The sequence below is a fragment of the Stenella coeruleoalba genome (assembly GCF_951394435.1).
Source record: "Stenella coeruleoalba genome assembly, chromosome: 11".
Classification (NCBI taxonomy): domain Eukaryota; kingdom Metazoa; phylum Chordata; class Mammalia; order Artiodactyla; family Delphinidae; genus Stenella; species Stenella coeruleoalba.
The window spans coordinates 4,064,110-4,078,482 of NC_137157.1; the positions used below are offsets into that span (position 1 = coordinate 4,064,110).

Here is a 14,373-nt window from a genome sequence, read left to right on the forward strand (position 1 = left end):
TGCAGTCGTGGGGCGGCAGCTAATGATTCCCCATCTTTAATCAGGCCTGGCTGGCAGGGCCTTTTCGATCCGGGTAAATGAGTGCCTGGGGTCAGGGCTGGCTCTGGGAATTGGCTTTCCAGGGCCAAGGAGGGAGGCCCAAGGAAAACACGGCTGCACCCATCACGGGCCCTCAGGGAGCGGCAGAGAAAGAACAACACTGTCGGAGGGCGGCTTCCCAGCAGACGGCACGCCCGGGCCTCACGGATCCATGCACTCACCTCCCGCCCGCCCCCACTCTGTCCTTCAGCAAAGGGGTACAGAGCTCCGTGTGCGTGCCAGGCTTTCACTGAACAGCCACTCATTAAGCGCCGACTGCATGCCAGGGCCTACCCCAGGCACGAGGGTGCGTAGTGGAAGAGACAGGGGTGGGGGATCCGCACTTATTAAGCACCTGCTGTCGCTGGACCTGGCACCGACGAGAGGTGTCTCCTGCAGCCTGGATGGGTGCGCGCACCAACTTCCCACCTGTGGTCAGTAGCCGCACTCAATGCATGAGGAGACGGAGGCTGTGGGAGGAGGAAACACTGACCGTGTGTCACACAGCGGGAGGTGGGGAGCCGGGTCCAGGTCTGGAGGAGGCCCCGACCCTCCACCCACACTGAACCTGCCCTGTGGCCCGCAGGTCCTGGAGGAGCGCATGAAGCTGGAGTGCAAGTGCCACGGCGTGTCGGGCTCGTGCACCACCAAGACGTGCTGGACCACGCTGCCCAAGTTCCGCGAGGTGGGCCACCTGCTCAAGGAGAAGTACAACGTGGCGGTGCAGGTGGAGGTGGTGCGGGCCAGCCGCCTGCGGCAGCCCACCTTCCTGCGCATCAAACAGCTGCGCAGCTACCAGAAGCCCATGGAGACGGACCTGGTGTACATCGAGAAGTCGCCCAACTACTGCGAGGAGGACGCGGCCACGGGCAGCGTGGGCACCCAGGGCCGTCTGTGCAACCGCACGTCGCCCGGCGCCGACGGCTGCGACACCATGTGCTGCGGCCGAGGCTACAACACCCACCAGTACACCAAGGTCTGGCAGTGCAACTGCAAGTTCCACTGGTGCTGCTTCGTCAAGTGCAACACGTGCAGCGAGCGCACCGAGGTCTTCACCTGCAAGTGAGCGGCTCCTCCCCGCCCCGCGGCCCCGCCCCCCCGCCCCGCGGCCCCGCCCCGCGGCGTTTTGCACTTCTGCTCCTGGCCGGGCCGCCGGCAGAGGTGGGTGGAGAAGGTGGGAGCTCCGCGGGCGGGCGCGGCAGAGCTCCCCCGGGGCCGGTCACCCTCTCCTTGCCCCCCAGGGGCTCCCTCCTGCCATTCCTGTCCCCTCCCGTGGCAGAACAGTGCCCATCACCTGGCCCAGAGGGCGAGGCCAATGGCATGAGTGTCCCCGAGGGGCCCAGTGAATTTCTTTTCTTTTCTCCGGGAGAGTGAACCCCAAGGACACCCACGTACCCCGGAAAGCAAAGCGACAAGACTCTGAGTGTCCTCCCCCGCCTGGTGGTATGGACACGGAAAGACTGTCCCAGGCCACCTCAGTCACTGGGCTCCAGGGCGGTTTGGGCAAATGTTGACAAAAATTATTTATGTTTTCTTAGTATCAGAAGAGGACTTTAGCACTAAGGCATAGCCGGTCCTAACTCCATACTCTGTGTTAGCTCATCCCCTTGCTGCTCTCTGCTTCCTCTTTTGGCCCCTGGGTACCCTCGGGAGCATCCCTGTGTATGGCCCTGTCCCTGGGGAGGTGGCGGTGCACGCGGTCCCCATGTGAGCTGGGCAGGGGCTTGGTGGCTGACATGACCAAGACGGCCTCTGAGGAGAGCCACGGACAGGGACCTCTGGCCCTTCCTTTCCTTCTTTTGAAAACCAGCTCTAGCAAATCAAAATGTCACCCATGTCAGGTTCCAGGAGTGCTGCATCCCCTCCCTAATGCTGGTGCCCTTCCAGTCCCCCGCCAGCCTGACACCCCCTAGTTTACAGAGCCCCCTCCCACCCTGGAACCAGCCGAAACCCCAGGACAGCGCTGAGCTGGGGCAAGCTGGTGGGAAGGGGGATAGTTCAGGGGTGTTCGCCTTATTTGACAGATGGGGAAACTGAGGCCAAGAATGGCTCAAGCACTAGCCAGAGACCCCAAGGCCGTAAGTGGAGGCTCCCCCATACCAGGCCTCCTGACCCTGAAGGACATGTTCTAGGGGTGCCCAGGGTGAGGGGCAGCCCCCATGCCTTGAAAAATCTGGCCGTGCTCTTCCCCCCCGCTGCCAGCCTCACTGGGGTCCACGCCCCGCCTCGAGGTGCCTTTGAGAGTTTCTCCTGTGGTCTTCTTGCCCAATCCTGGTCCTTTCGCCCTGGCCCGGTTGCTGAGAAAACTCGGATAGGGCGTTGCTCCGCTGGGTTCCCACCTGCTGTGCCAGCAGACACTCCCCCGTGGTCCCCATACCACGCAGGCCCTCCCTTGAGGTCCGAATCACCCCGAAACCTGGGAAACGGGAATGGAAAGGGGTCCTGCTTGGTTTTAAACTGTGTGCGGGATAGGGAGAGATTGGGGGCCGGGGACTTGGCACTGGACGTGTCCTCTGACACTATTCCCACCCACCTTGGGGAGACAGGCACAACTTGTCCGGGCCCAGAAAGGCTGGTGTGCACCTGCTTCTGGAGCACCACTGCCCATGCACTTGTCCCTGCTCTGAATTTAGGGTGTTTTCTCGCAGAAACCCGTGGAAATGTGTCTTCAGGCTACTGACCAGCCAAGTGGGCCGGACATTAGCCTGGGGTGAGTGACCCTGGGCCCTGGCCCTGGCGTCCACCCTGCCTGCCTCGATGATGCCAGGACGCTCCACCAACAGCGGCTGTCCTGGGAGCTTCCAGGCCACTGTGAATGCCCCCCAGTCCCCTTCCCCCCCGATCCCGGGTCCCAGGACACCCCCGAGTCCACAGGCCTAGCATCTTCTGCCAAGGAACCTGGTTAACTTATATTGTTATATAGCGTCGAAATGTCTATAGTGTCTTTTAAATTATTGTGACCTACACTGGGTGCTGGGGGGCGGGGGTGGCCGCGCTGTCCCCGAGCCAGCCTCCTCCTCCTGCTTGAAACAGACCCTTGGACCCTTGGGGCCCCTGATGCCACCAAGTCATGCGCACTGTCCCTCGGCTACGAGGTGCCGCCACCGAGACCCCGCCGCCCCCTAACAGTCTGTCAGCAGCAGCCCTTCCCTTGGGTGGGGGTGGGGTGTCAGCGTGGCCCAGGCAGGGACGGGGGTGGCCAAGGCGCTGCATGTCTCCGCAGTGCCCTCACTTCAGGAGAGCTGCTGGGGTTCTGATGGGCTGTGTCTGGCCTCCCCGAGAGGGGAGCGCTCGGCTCCAATAAAGCTGGAATCAGAGAAGTGAGTGTGCGGAGTCTCTGCAGCTCTGAGGCGGGCGGGGAGACGCCTGAGCGGCCCGCCGAGGCCCGGCCCAGCCCCGCTCCCCCTCGCCCCTCTGTGCGGGCTGGGCTGGTGCCGTGCGAGGGGAGGGGCTTGCCATGCTGAACCTACAGGAACCTTTAGCCTGTCCCCATCTGGCAAGGGCCACTGGTGGAAGCTGGGCACAGACCCTGAGGCCTCCCTGGACAGCCTGGGTCAGGCCGCAGGGACAGGAGGGCCACGGCCCCGTGCTGAGCCGACTAGGGCTGCGGGGCTGGGTGCTACTCTCAGGAGAAGCGGAAGCCTGAGGGTGGGTGACCCGCAGCCAGGAGGCCCTGGGCCCGTCTGACCCCCTCTGTGCCTCCCTCCCCTTCTGACCCCAGGAGGGGTCTGTCCCCAGGGTCCCCGTGGGTCTGTCCAGTTGTATCTGCTGGGTTTTGACTCCAGTGCCCCCCTGGGGCGCTCCTTGCCCTCTCCAGGTGTGGGAAGGCAGACCAAGGTCCCTGGGAGCTCAGCGGCCCCTGGCTGGCCACCAGGCCTTGCTGCTTCTCCCCAGAGGCCCGGCCTCCGCCCGCGGTAACTAACCGTGTGAGCAGTGAGGATGAATGGCATTCCTGCTGAGGGCCGGAAGGCATGCGGTGGGGCCGGTTTGGCCACTGCCCGCTGTCCCGGCAGCCTGGCATCAGGCAGAACCGCTGATCAAACAGCCCCCGTCTGCCTGGGTACCCACAGAGCCTGGCCCCAGACCCACATCCCTGCGGAGGGGCCACCAGGTGGGCTTTTGGAGGAGGGTGCGCCCCTCCAGGGGGAGACAGGAGAGAGCCCTGGATCTGGAGTCCAAGCCCTGTCCTTCCCGCCTCCCAACCCGGGGCACGGCAGCCCGTGGTGCGCCACCCCCCCAGAAGGCCTCAGTTTCCCCATGTGGCAGCCGGAGGTGGCCGGGGCCAGGACTCGGGGGTCAACAGGCTCTGTGGGGCCTGAGCCAGGCCTGGGCTGGGGGGTTGGGGGGTGCTTGGCAGGAGGCCCCTGCTCCCACCAGACGGTAAGCAAATCTGCGGTGGCGGCTGCGGTGGAACGCCAGGGTCCGGCTACTCCCACAGGGCCAGGAATGAGGAAAGAGCGCCGAGAATGCCACGGCCCCGGTGCCCAGACTGTACTTATTTCTTGGCTACGGTTCAACCCCAGCCCCGGCCTCCCAGGGCCGCCCAGCACATCCTCCAAGGGGCCCTGCCCGAGGCTTCGAGCCCACACTGCCTGGCCCAGCCTGGGGGACCCCCTGACCCTCAGCCCCAGGCTCCACCTCTGAGGCTACTATCTCAGAAGCATTTCGCCAGGCGTCCCTACAGCCCCGGCACACGGTGGCTCATTGCCCCCAGAGTGACACCTGTGCCCCGGGGCTCTGGCCCATCTCTCTCTGCTGGCCCCGGGCATGCCGGGTACCATCCTGCCTCTGAATTTGCCCGGGATGCACCTTCTCCAGGCTTGCCTTCCCTCTGTGCCGGAGAGAGCACAGAATCACCGAGGCAGGAGCGGTCATGTGGGCTTCCCTGAGTAGGATTCGGGGACGCTAGCAGGGGGAGCCTGGAGTTTTGAGTGCAACGTCTCCATCACCCACTCATTCATTCATTCACTTGTTCATTCACTCATTCAGGCTTGCTGGAGGCCAGGCCCTGGTCTGGCCCGGGGGGGTGGGAGGAGGTTCAAGCCTGGCCTTGACCCCCAGGGGCTCCAGGTCTTCGTTCCACCCCTGCCTTAGGCAGGAAGCCCATTCTGGGGGTGCAGCTGCGGACTGACGCAGCCCGGGAGACGGAAAGCGCTTTGGACCGGCTCTTCCACACCTCTGAGCCTCAATTTCCCCCTCTGTGGGATGGACACAGAGGAGCCAGCTCTGTCCAGCCAGGCTGGGTTCCCTCCTCCTCTGTCTGGAGGACACTCCTGCCCACACTTTGCTCTCAGGCCGAGCTCTTGCATTGAGGTCTCTCACGCTGTTCCCCCTACAGGCTGTCCACTCAGCTGCTGCCTAGTGGGCAGAGCCCACAGGGGCCCTGTGGCCATGGTGGGCAGAGGCTCTCTCCTTGCTGTGGCCTTTGAAGTCCTTCCTGACCCTCTGTCTCATCTCCTACAGCCCGAGACCCCCCACACAAGGCCCCTGGCCCTGCCAGCAAGCTTCCCCTCCCCAGAGCTGCCCCCAGCCGCTGCCCAGCCTTTGCTCCAGCTGTGCCTGTGCGAGGGATGCTCTTTCATCCACCATCCCTTGCCCACACCCCTCTTCCCTATAACGCCCCCGCTTCCCCAACAAGCTCGCTGGGGCTTCTGTCCTCCCTCACCTTCCATCTCGGCTCTTGTCCTCATGGGCAGAGGTCTCATTGCTGGGACCACCCCCCTCCCCCAGCAGGCTGAGGGCCCTTGGAAGTGAGCAGGCCTGTGGAATACTGAATAACGCCCTCCACCACGCCAGCCGCTGGGTCTGGTCCACGGTTACCCATAACCTTCACAGCACCCCTTTCCCAGATAGGTCAGTGCTAGCTCTATTTTATAGATAGGAAAACGGAGGCACAGAGAATACAGTATTCTGTCCAAGGTCATCCAGCTGGTGAGAGGCAGAACCGGGATTTGAACTCAGGTGTCTTCTGGCATCTTCCTTCCACCCAATTCATATGCCAACTCCCACAAGGGGAAACTGAGGCCCCGGGGCCTTGTGCAAGGCCTCACAGAGGTGAGTGGGAAGAGAATGGCTGAGGCAGGTCTCAGGGAGGGGATGATGGCCACTCACTCTTCACCGGGCACAGAACAGGGAAGACAGGGCTAAAAAGTAGCAGGAAGGGTCTGGGTCAGATACCTGAGTGAACTTCATAACGCCCAGAGCTGGGAGGTGGGGAGGGGTCAGGAGGGCTGGCTGTGGGCCTGGTGAAGGGAAAAGGGGCAGGTGACCTGGGTTGGGTGGGCCTGGGGTGGCACAGCTGTGGTCTAGGGGGCCTGAGGGGCCCAGGAGGGGGACGAGAGGCGAGTGGGGACTGAAGCTCCCGACACTCAGGAAGTTGTGAGGTCCTCTGAGCAGAGCACGTCCCCCAGGAGGCATGGCGCTGGGGCAGGACCCCCGGGAGCCAGGAGGTTCAGCTGAACATGACCTTGGACCTCCCCTGCTGCTGTCCCTGCCCTTCTCTCCTCTTGGTCGGAGCTTGAGCCCACCTTCCTTCTCTGATGCCCCCGCCTGCTCATCAGGTCCTTGGTCTTGTAGGACCTGGGGACTCAGCTGCGTGACCTGGGCGTCCCAGGACTCTTGGGAATCAGAACCTGTAGGTCTCAGAGCTCCCAGGGAGTCGCAGGCCTGGCACCCACAGCAGTGCCCAGCAGAGTCCTGGGAGGAGTCTGGGAGGTGGGCAGGTGGTCCACCAAATGCACTGGTGAAGGGGGGTCAGGGCCCACCTGCAGCCTCCCCTGGGCGGGCACTGCTCCTAGGGTGCCAGGGGTGAGCAGCGCCCGGACCGGAGCTGCCTGGCCAGCCCCCCTGGCTGGCCTGTCCTCTGGTGGGCTGCATGCCTCTCTGAGCACAGCTGGAATCCTGCAGCCACCTGGGATGCTGTAGAACGGCTGCCCCTGCAGCCTCGCAAGGAAGCAGCCCAGATGCAGGCAGTGCAGGCCCAGGATCAGGAGTCCTCTTACTCCCCCTGCAGGCAGAGGCCAGTGGCCGGCAGGGCAGCTGGGGCTGAGACGCCCTCCAGGAGGTGGACACAGGTGGCCTCGCTCGTCCCCCGTGGGTGGCCAGCCCACACACCCTGAGGCCCAGCGGTGGCCTCTAGGACTCCACTCCTTCCAGACTAGCCTAGTGTGGGGTCTCGCTGGTAATGCTGGGCAGGACTCCCGTGGAGGCCTCTCCAGGGGTCTGCAGCTCGGGAAGCTGCCTGCCTGAGCTGCCGGAGCTGGGCCGCAGCTGGGGCCGCTCGGCTGCTCCAGCGGCTCCTGCATCGCCCCAGCCCCAGAGTGGGCTGGGGGGCTTTGGCCAAGTCCCTCCCCTGGTTTCGGGCTCAAACCCTCACTTCTGGTCCCCGAGCCCCTCTTTTTCCGCCAAGCAGGACGGGATGGTGCAGCCACCCCTCCCCGCATTCCTTTCCCCTCATCCATCATCGCGCATCTCCTCGGGGCCCGGAGCTTGCTGGGCATGGTGGGGTCCCAGAAATGAGCCTGAAATGAGGTCCTCCCTTAAAAGCCCCAGGCCAGGATGGGGGACAGAAGGATGAACGTCAGGTGCTTCAGTGCGCGTCCCCCCACCGCCCGCCATCCATCCCCGAGGCTGCAGCGGAGGGAGGAGGGGCTGGGAGTGCAGGGGGGCAGGGTACCGACCTCGGGGCTGGGGTGGGGGTGGGGAGGGGGCGTGGAGTTGTCGGCAAAGTTTCCCGGAGGAGCAGCCTCTAGGCTGAGGCCTCAAAGGAAAGGGAGGGGTCGGGAGGGAGGCAGGAGGAAAAGAGATGTTCCAGGGTCAGCAACGGAGGTGGGTGAGGGTCTAGGGTGGGACCCGGAGCATGGAGTGTATGGGGGCTGGGCAGTGGGGAGAGTGGAGCTTGGAGAGCTGCCCCACCACTGATAAGGTTCCGGAAGTTTCTGGAAGGACAGAAGGGAACCTTGCCCTTGAGTCTCATGGCTTCCAGCATTTGTCAAGAACACTCAGTCCCCGCTCCTCCTTGCCCCCGGGGCCAGCGTGGTCCCATGCCTTCTGGGCAAAGCCAGCTGGCTTCCCCGACACCCAGGCTGCAATCTACAGCGCCCCCATTCCATAAAGAAGTCTCTCAAACAAGAGCCATCGGGCTGGGAGGGGTGTGGGGGGGAGGGCTGGGCACTGGGGGCCTTCCTGAAGCCACTCTGCCCGCCTCGCCACCTTGGCTGGGCCTGGAGGCCGGGCTGTCTGTTGCCCTCTGGCTGGCTGCTCATCAGATCCAGGATGGGCCCAGCTGCTCGAGCCCCCCTTGCCTCCCGCTTTGAGCTACCAAGGCTGATGCCAGGACTCTGAGCTTCTCCTTGTCAGCCAGTGCAGGGAGGGGCACCCTGCCTGCTGAGGAAGTGGGGATGGCCTTGTCGATGGGTCCTGACACAGAAGGGGTGACTAACGCCAGCTTCCCCTCCTGGGTTCCCAGGGAAGGAGGATCGATTAAATCTCAACAGCAAACACTCGGAGAGGGAGGCAGCTGGTGGCGATGGAGCTGAGTCACCAGGGCTGTCTCCAGGAGCTGGGGGCGTGCACACGGCTGGGGCGGCAGCGGCGGTGCGGGGGGGGCCCTCCCTGATCTCAGCAGCCTGGCTCTAGTGGAAAGGGCCTGCCAGCGCCGCTCACTGAGGAGACTTTGGGGCAACCCTAGGAGGTCTGGTGGGGGGCAGGCCTCAGGCCACATTAGAAGGAGTTTCTCACTGCCTGAGCTACTGGAAGCAAGGAGTTCCCTATCACTGCAGGAATTCAAGCATGGTTTGATCTCCACATGATGGAGAGGGAGCCTCCATGGTATTCTGACTTCATTGATTCTCAGATGCTGGGAGTCTGAACTTTCTGTCTAGGGTTCCAGGAGTCCCGGTGCTGTGGCTGGAAGAAGGCCCCGGTGGGGTGCAGATGGATGGGGTCGAGCTCTGGGGAGGCTGCCTTGCCCAGGTCCTCTTCTCCTGCGCCTCACAGGAAGTTTCCTCTGGAGGCAAGAAGCCTCGTTTCACCCTTATTCATTTGCTTGACAAATGTTATTGTGCCTCTCTTGCGTGTCAGGCACTGGCGATGCAGCAAAAGTCCTGCCCGTGGGGAGCTGACAGTCTGCAGGGGGCATGAGACGAGCATCTATCAGCCATGTAATAAACATCATAGACCATAAAGGGCTCTTTGCAGAAGAGGGTAATCAGGGCTTAGGAAAAGCCAAGCAGGTTATGTAAGATGGGTGGGTGGTCAGAGCTGGCCACATGGGTGAGCTGCCCCTTGATGGAGGCAAGGAGGGGAGACATAGAAGATGCTCCGGGCAGAGGGACCAGCCAGGCCAGAGGCCGGGAGGAGAGAGAACGGTCGGTGGACTGGGGGAGCTAAACACGCAGCTGCCCCTCAGGTGCAGGGAGCAGGGACTCGCTCCAGGGCGTGCAGGGTTGGGGAGGAACCGGCACGCAGGCCTGCCTCCTGCGCAGAGGGCCTGGCCCCTCTTCACCCCGGTGGCCTGCGGATGGAGGGGGTGGCTGGCCGGGCCGGGGAGCACGCTGACAGCAGGGGCTCTGGGTCTGATCCTTTCCTGTCTTTGTGAACTTGGCCGACCGTGCCTCAGTTTCCCCTCTGTAAGACAGGATGAGAGTGCCTGTCCAGGGGCTGTGAGGAGGGTCCAGACAAGCGCCCAGAAGAAGTCCTCAGCCTTTCGCCCCTCCTCGCCCTCAGCATCCAGTCCCACTGAGGGACAGAGGGCAGACGTGCCCCCAGGCCGGCAGCCAAGCAAGGACACTGGCAAGCCCCTCTGCCGCCCGCCCTGCTCAGTGCCCCTCCCCTCGGGCAGGCTCGTGGGTGGGGTGGGGGCTGTGGAGTAGAAGGCCCCTCCCACCCTCCCCTGGGGAAAGCAGGGCTGTCTCCCTGGGGACCTCTGCCTGTGTGGAGAGGCCTTGCCAGCCCTGACTGGGGTGGGCACCACGGGCTCTGGGAGGGTACCGAGAGCCCTGCCCCGGGGCGCCCTCGCCCCTTTATAGTTCACAAGTTTCTCTCAGGACTGTGGTCTACCGCAGCTCAGGGCCTGGGGGCCCCGGGTCCCAACCTCTCCCTTGTCCTCGGAGTCTTCCTCAGCTGGTGCCCTTCCCCCTCTCTGGTTCCTTCCTGCGGGGCTTCTCTCCCTTTGCTGGCCCCTGACTGAGGCTGGGACTCTGGGGCTCAGGGTCCCCTCCCGTCCCCTCATGGGGTTCTCAGGGCCACAAGGCCGTCTGTGGTTCCGAATCACTGTGTCCCAGGCCAGGGTGGCCATCGACCTCCTTGAGCCCCTGCAGGCTCCTGCAGGTGGCACCCAGCATGTCCCCCCGCCCTGGGGATCCCTCCCCACAGCCTGCCACCCCCCGTGCCTGAGGACCTCCAGGTTCACGCCCCAGCTCTACCCTGGAGCGCAGCGCAGCCGGGCACCGCGGCCTGCGGTGCGAACACACCACCTGGCGGCAGCCCCCTTGCACCGTCTCCAGCCCCTCCTTCAGCCCTTCTTTGGGGCCTCTGCTCCCTCTGGCTGGCGGCTCCCCTGGTGGCTCCTGGTCACCCTTCAGCTGGGACGTGGCTTCTGCCAGGACACCCCGTCTGTGCCACCCCTGCCCCAGCTGTGTTAGCGTTGTCTCTTTCCTTGTTAGTCGGGGGGCGTATTATTGTTACCACCGGGTGAAGGCGGGGCCGCGGCGGTACCAAGCCCCTCCTGGCTGCCCCCCACCCCGATGCGGCCCCTGGCCTGGCTGGCCTGGCGCTGACATGCCTCCTGCAGGGCTGTAATGGGCACCTTGACCCCATGATCGTTTTCTGATACCGTCGTGCTCCCGTCACCGGCAGTTAAGTCACAACTTGGCACGAGACTGGGAGCGCCAGGCCAGGACCAACCGGCGGGCGGGGCAGGAATCCCCGCAGGGACACGAGATGCGCCTATTTTTAGCCTGGAGAAGAAAACCAAACCCCAACACACACAACACGCAGCACAAATATTTGTTCTTATTCTTAAAAGGGCTCGGGCGGCGGGCTTGGGGCCTGCAGCACACGCTGGGCTGCGGCGCGCTGGCTCAGGGGAAGGCTGGCCTGTCCCCGCACGCCCCAGCCAGCGCGCCCTCCTGCGGCCCCCGCCCTGTGCCCCGGAGCCTCCCAGGTCCCCACCCACCAGCGCTGTCCCCAGGCACCGGGCCCCTCTCCCCTCAGCGGCCACGGAAACCCTGGCCTCCCGCGAAGTCTCCCCCTGCTCCGGATGCCCAGTCGCCCTCAGACCAGCCTCCGTCAGCCGTGGGGAGTGGCAGACGTGCCCCATCTGGGGTTGCCGCTCCGGCTGCCCCTGTTGGCTACGGCTCTGCATCCCGGGCGTGAGGAAGACACCCCAAGGTGCTCCCACCCCAGGGGAGACACAGGAGTGCTTTCGCTGCAGTGAGTGAGGATGCAGCCCGGGCTCCCCTTCCCTGGGTGCCCAGGAGGAGGCCGGGCGCTCTCTCCCACGGCTGCTCTGACCAACCTCCGCAGCTGGGCAGCTTTACTTCTGAGGCCAGAAGTCCGAAGTCGAGGTATGGGCAGGGCCGCCTCCCTGGGAGGTGCTCGGGGAGAATTCTTCCAGCTCCTGGTGGCTGCCGCCATCCTTGGCTTGTGGCCGTGTCACGCCAGCCTTCAAGGCCAGCATCTTCCCGCCTCTCTCTGCCCTGTCTTCACGTGGCTGCGCCCCTCTATGTGTTGGAGCCCCTCTGCTCCCTCTCAGGACCCCTTTGGCTGCGTTTAGGGCCCACGGATAATCCGGGATAATCTTCCACCTCAAGATTCTGACTTTAATCACATGTACCGTGTAAGGAAACACGTACAAGCACGGCATTAGGACCTGGATGTCTCTGAGGCCACTCTTCAGCCCTCTACAGACAGCCTGGGCTGGTGGACTCCCCAGACCCCGCCCACCAGAGGCAGCTCCTTCTAAGAAGAGTGCAGGGTTGGTGGGGGAGTCCACAAGTCAGAGGGCGGCTGTTACTGCCCGAATTGGGGTTTGCGGGAGAAACGCAGAGCTCCTGGCTGCATCCCAGCCCGCGGGGCCTGGCTGCTGGCTGGGCTGTGAGGGCCACTCTGGGGTGGAGTGTGGGCCCAGGTTGGCTTTGGCTCACACTTGCGGGCTGTGTGCTCGCGAAGAAGCATGTGCCCCAGGCTGGTCGGCGTCACCACGGTTCACGCCTCCGAGGGCTCTCCCTCGCGAGGTCCTTACCAGCAGGAGCGTGCTGGTGAGGACTGAACATCCAGTGAACAGTGGCTACTAATACTCTCCCGACTCTGCGCTGTCCCCACCCAGCCCCTCCTGCCCGGCACCTTCTTGTTCCCCTCAACTTGGCCGGGGTCTACCCGCGACCCCTGGTATCCCTCCTGCCCCCTGATCTGCCGGTGGGGCGGATGAGGTGCCTTCTGCCTGGAACAGTCCCCAGAACACCTCCGTGTGGCTGTCCTCCTGCTTTGGGTCTCAGCTTGGTGGTCACCAGCTCAGACAGACCCTCCCGGGCTCCATACTGCAGAGGCCACGTCGCTGTCTGCCCCGTCCCCGGAGCTGGCTCTCCCTGAGCTTGTCCCCCAGACTTCCGGTTGATTCCACTGGCATGTACAACCATTGCTGGCTTGTCACCAGCGAGGCCCAGTGACAGGGCCCAGGGCATAGCAGGAATACAGCAATGTTTTGTCGACCCAATCAATGGGTGGAGGTTTTCCAGACATTGGTTCAATGAGAAAATGCCGTAAATACCAGAAAACAACAGTACATAAAAACAAAACCAAACTGCTTAGTGATGCTAAGCAGACCCGTCTCGCAGCCCAAGCAACAGAGTAGCTCCCACCCCAGGCCCGAGGTCCTGGCTGGGTTCAAGCTTCCTGCAGGATTAGGAGCTCAGGGAGAGCTTGTGCCCAGTGAGCGCATCTACTCTATGCCAGGGCTGCCCAGTGAACAGAGGGCTGAGTGCCAGACCCAGGGACACTCCCAGCTGGAGGAACCACGCTGGGGCCCTAAGCCCATTCTCAGAGCCCAAGAGAGCTTTCCAGAGAAGAACGAGAGGCTGGACTTCTTTCCATCGTGTCCTGGAGCCACGCACACCGTGGGGCTCCGTGATGACTCTTGAACCGAATCAAACAGAAGGCTGAGAGGAGGCCCTGCCATCCCCGTGCACACAGCCAGGCAGAGCTCCGAGGGGCATTCTCGGTGGTTTAAATCCCAGACCCTCTTCCCCCTCACAGCCAGTGTGTGTGCAGGGAGAAGGGCTTGGGGCCTGAATCACTGGCGTGGCCGACCTTGGGGGCGGGCACAGAACCAGCAGATCTTTCCTGCTCAGACCTTGTTTCCAGATGGGGGCAGCGAGGGGCAGGGGACACTGGGGCGTGTTCCCTGTGGCCCTGGGCTCAGAGAACGGGTCCAGGCTCTGCTCGGGGCAAGGCTCTGGGCCCTGCGCCCTGCCCCTGCAGAACAACTCGGCCGTGACCGCTTTTACAAGCTGGGGTTCCACCGAAGGCTTAGTTTAACAAAAGGTCTCTGCTACTAAAGATGTCTGACAACCACGAAGGAAGTCTTGCCCCGCAGCTTCACGGAAGGTGCGCAAGGCTTGGAGAGGGACGCCATCTGCCCTGGGCCAGAGAGGCTGCGCTGGTCCCCCGGCCCCCGCCTGCCAACCCAGGGGTTCCCCCCAGACAAAGGCTCCCTGAAACTGGGCTCTCAGCTTCTGCAAACTGGGGGTGGCCTGGGACAGAGCAGCTCAGCACCAGTCCTGTCATCCCCGACTCAGCCGGGGACCCAAAGTCCCGGCAGAAAGCCCAAGTCGAGGTTCTGTGCTCGAATGTCCCTGAGTGAAACTGTCACATGAAAGACAAGTTCCAGAAATGCTTTGAGAGCTTTTAGGCATGCTAATTAGCCACGGAGGTCGTGGGTCAGAGCAGGTGGTACAAGGACGCCTTGTTACCGGGTACGGGCTGGCTTACCTAGGGTTACGGCGGGAGACCCGCCTGCCATTTCCCGGGAGGTCCGGCTGCTGTCCACTGCTGGCTGTCGCCCCATGGAGAGGGGAGGTCCAGACAGAGCCAGGTCCCCTGTGCCCCATGGACAGGCGGGGCCTCAGTGCTGATTGACCCCGTGAGGCGACGGTGCAGCCCACCTGCCCATACCACCACGACCCTAGGCCTCCTGGTTGGAAGTGAGAAAGGCTTGGTCCTGCCGGATGGAGCTGGCCAGCAAAGAAACCAGACAAGGACCCAGGGCCCAGAGGGAAGCGCCTGGTAGGAAGCAGG

The 14,373-nt window shown here is 63.6% G+C and overlaps 1 protein-coding gene across 2 annotated transcripts in view; it reads left to right on the forward strand.

Moving 5' to 3' along the window:
* Positions 1-1,144, forward strand: part of WNT7B (Wnt family member 7B) — a gene marked incomplete at both ends in the record, with an annotated part of 50,115 nt that extends 48,971 nt beyond the window's left edge. For both annotated transcript variants that reach the window (XM_079938206.1, XM_079938207.1), the window contains one exon: positions 665-1,144. In XM_079938206.1, the coding sequence (XP_079794332.1) occupies positions 665-1,144 (480 nt within the window). The remainder of the gene's footprint in view (positions 1-664) is intronic.
* Positions 1,145-14,373: the final 13,229 nt, after the last annotated feature.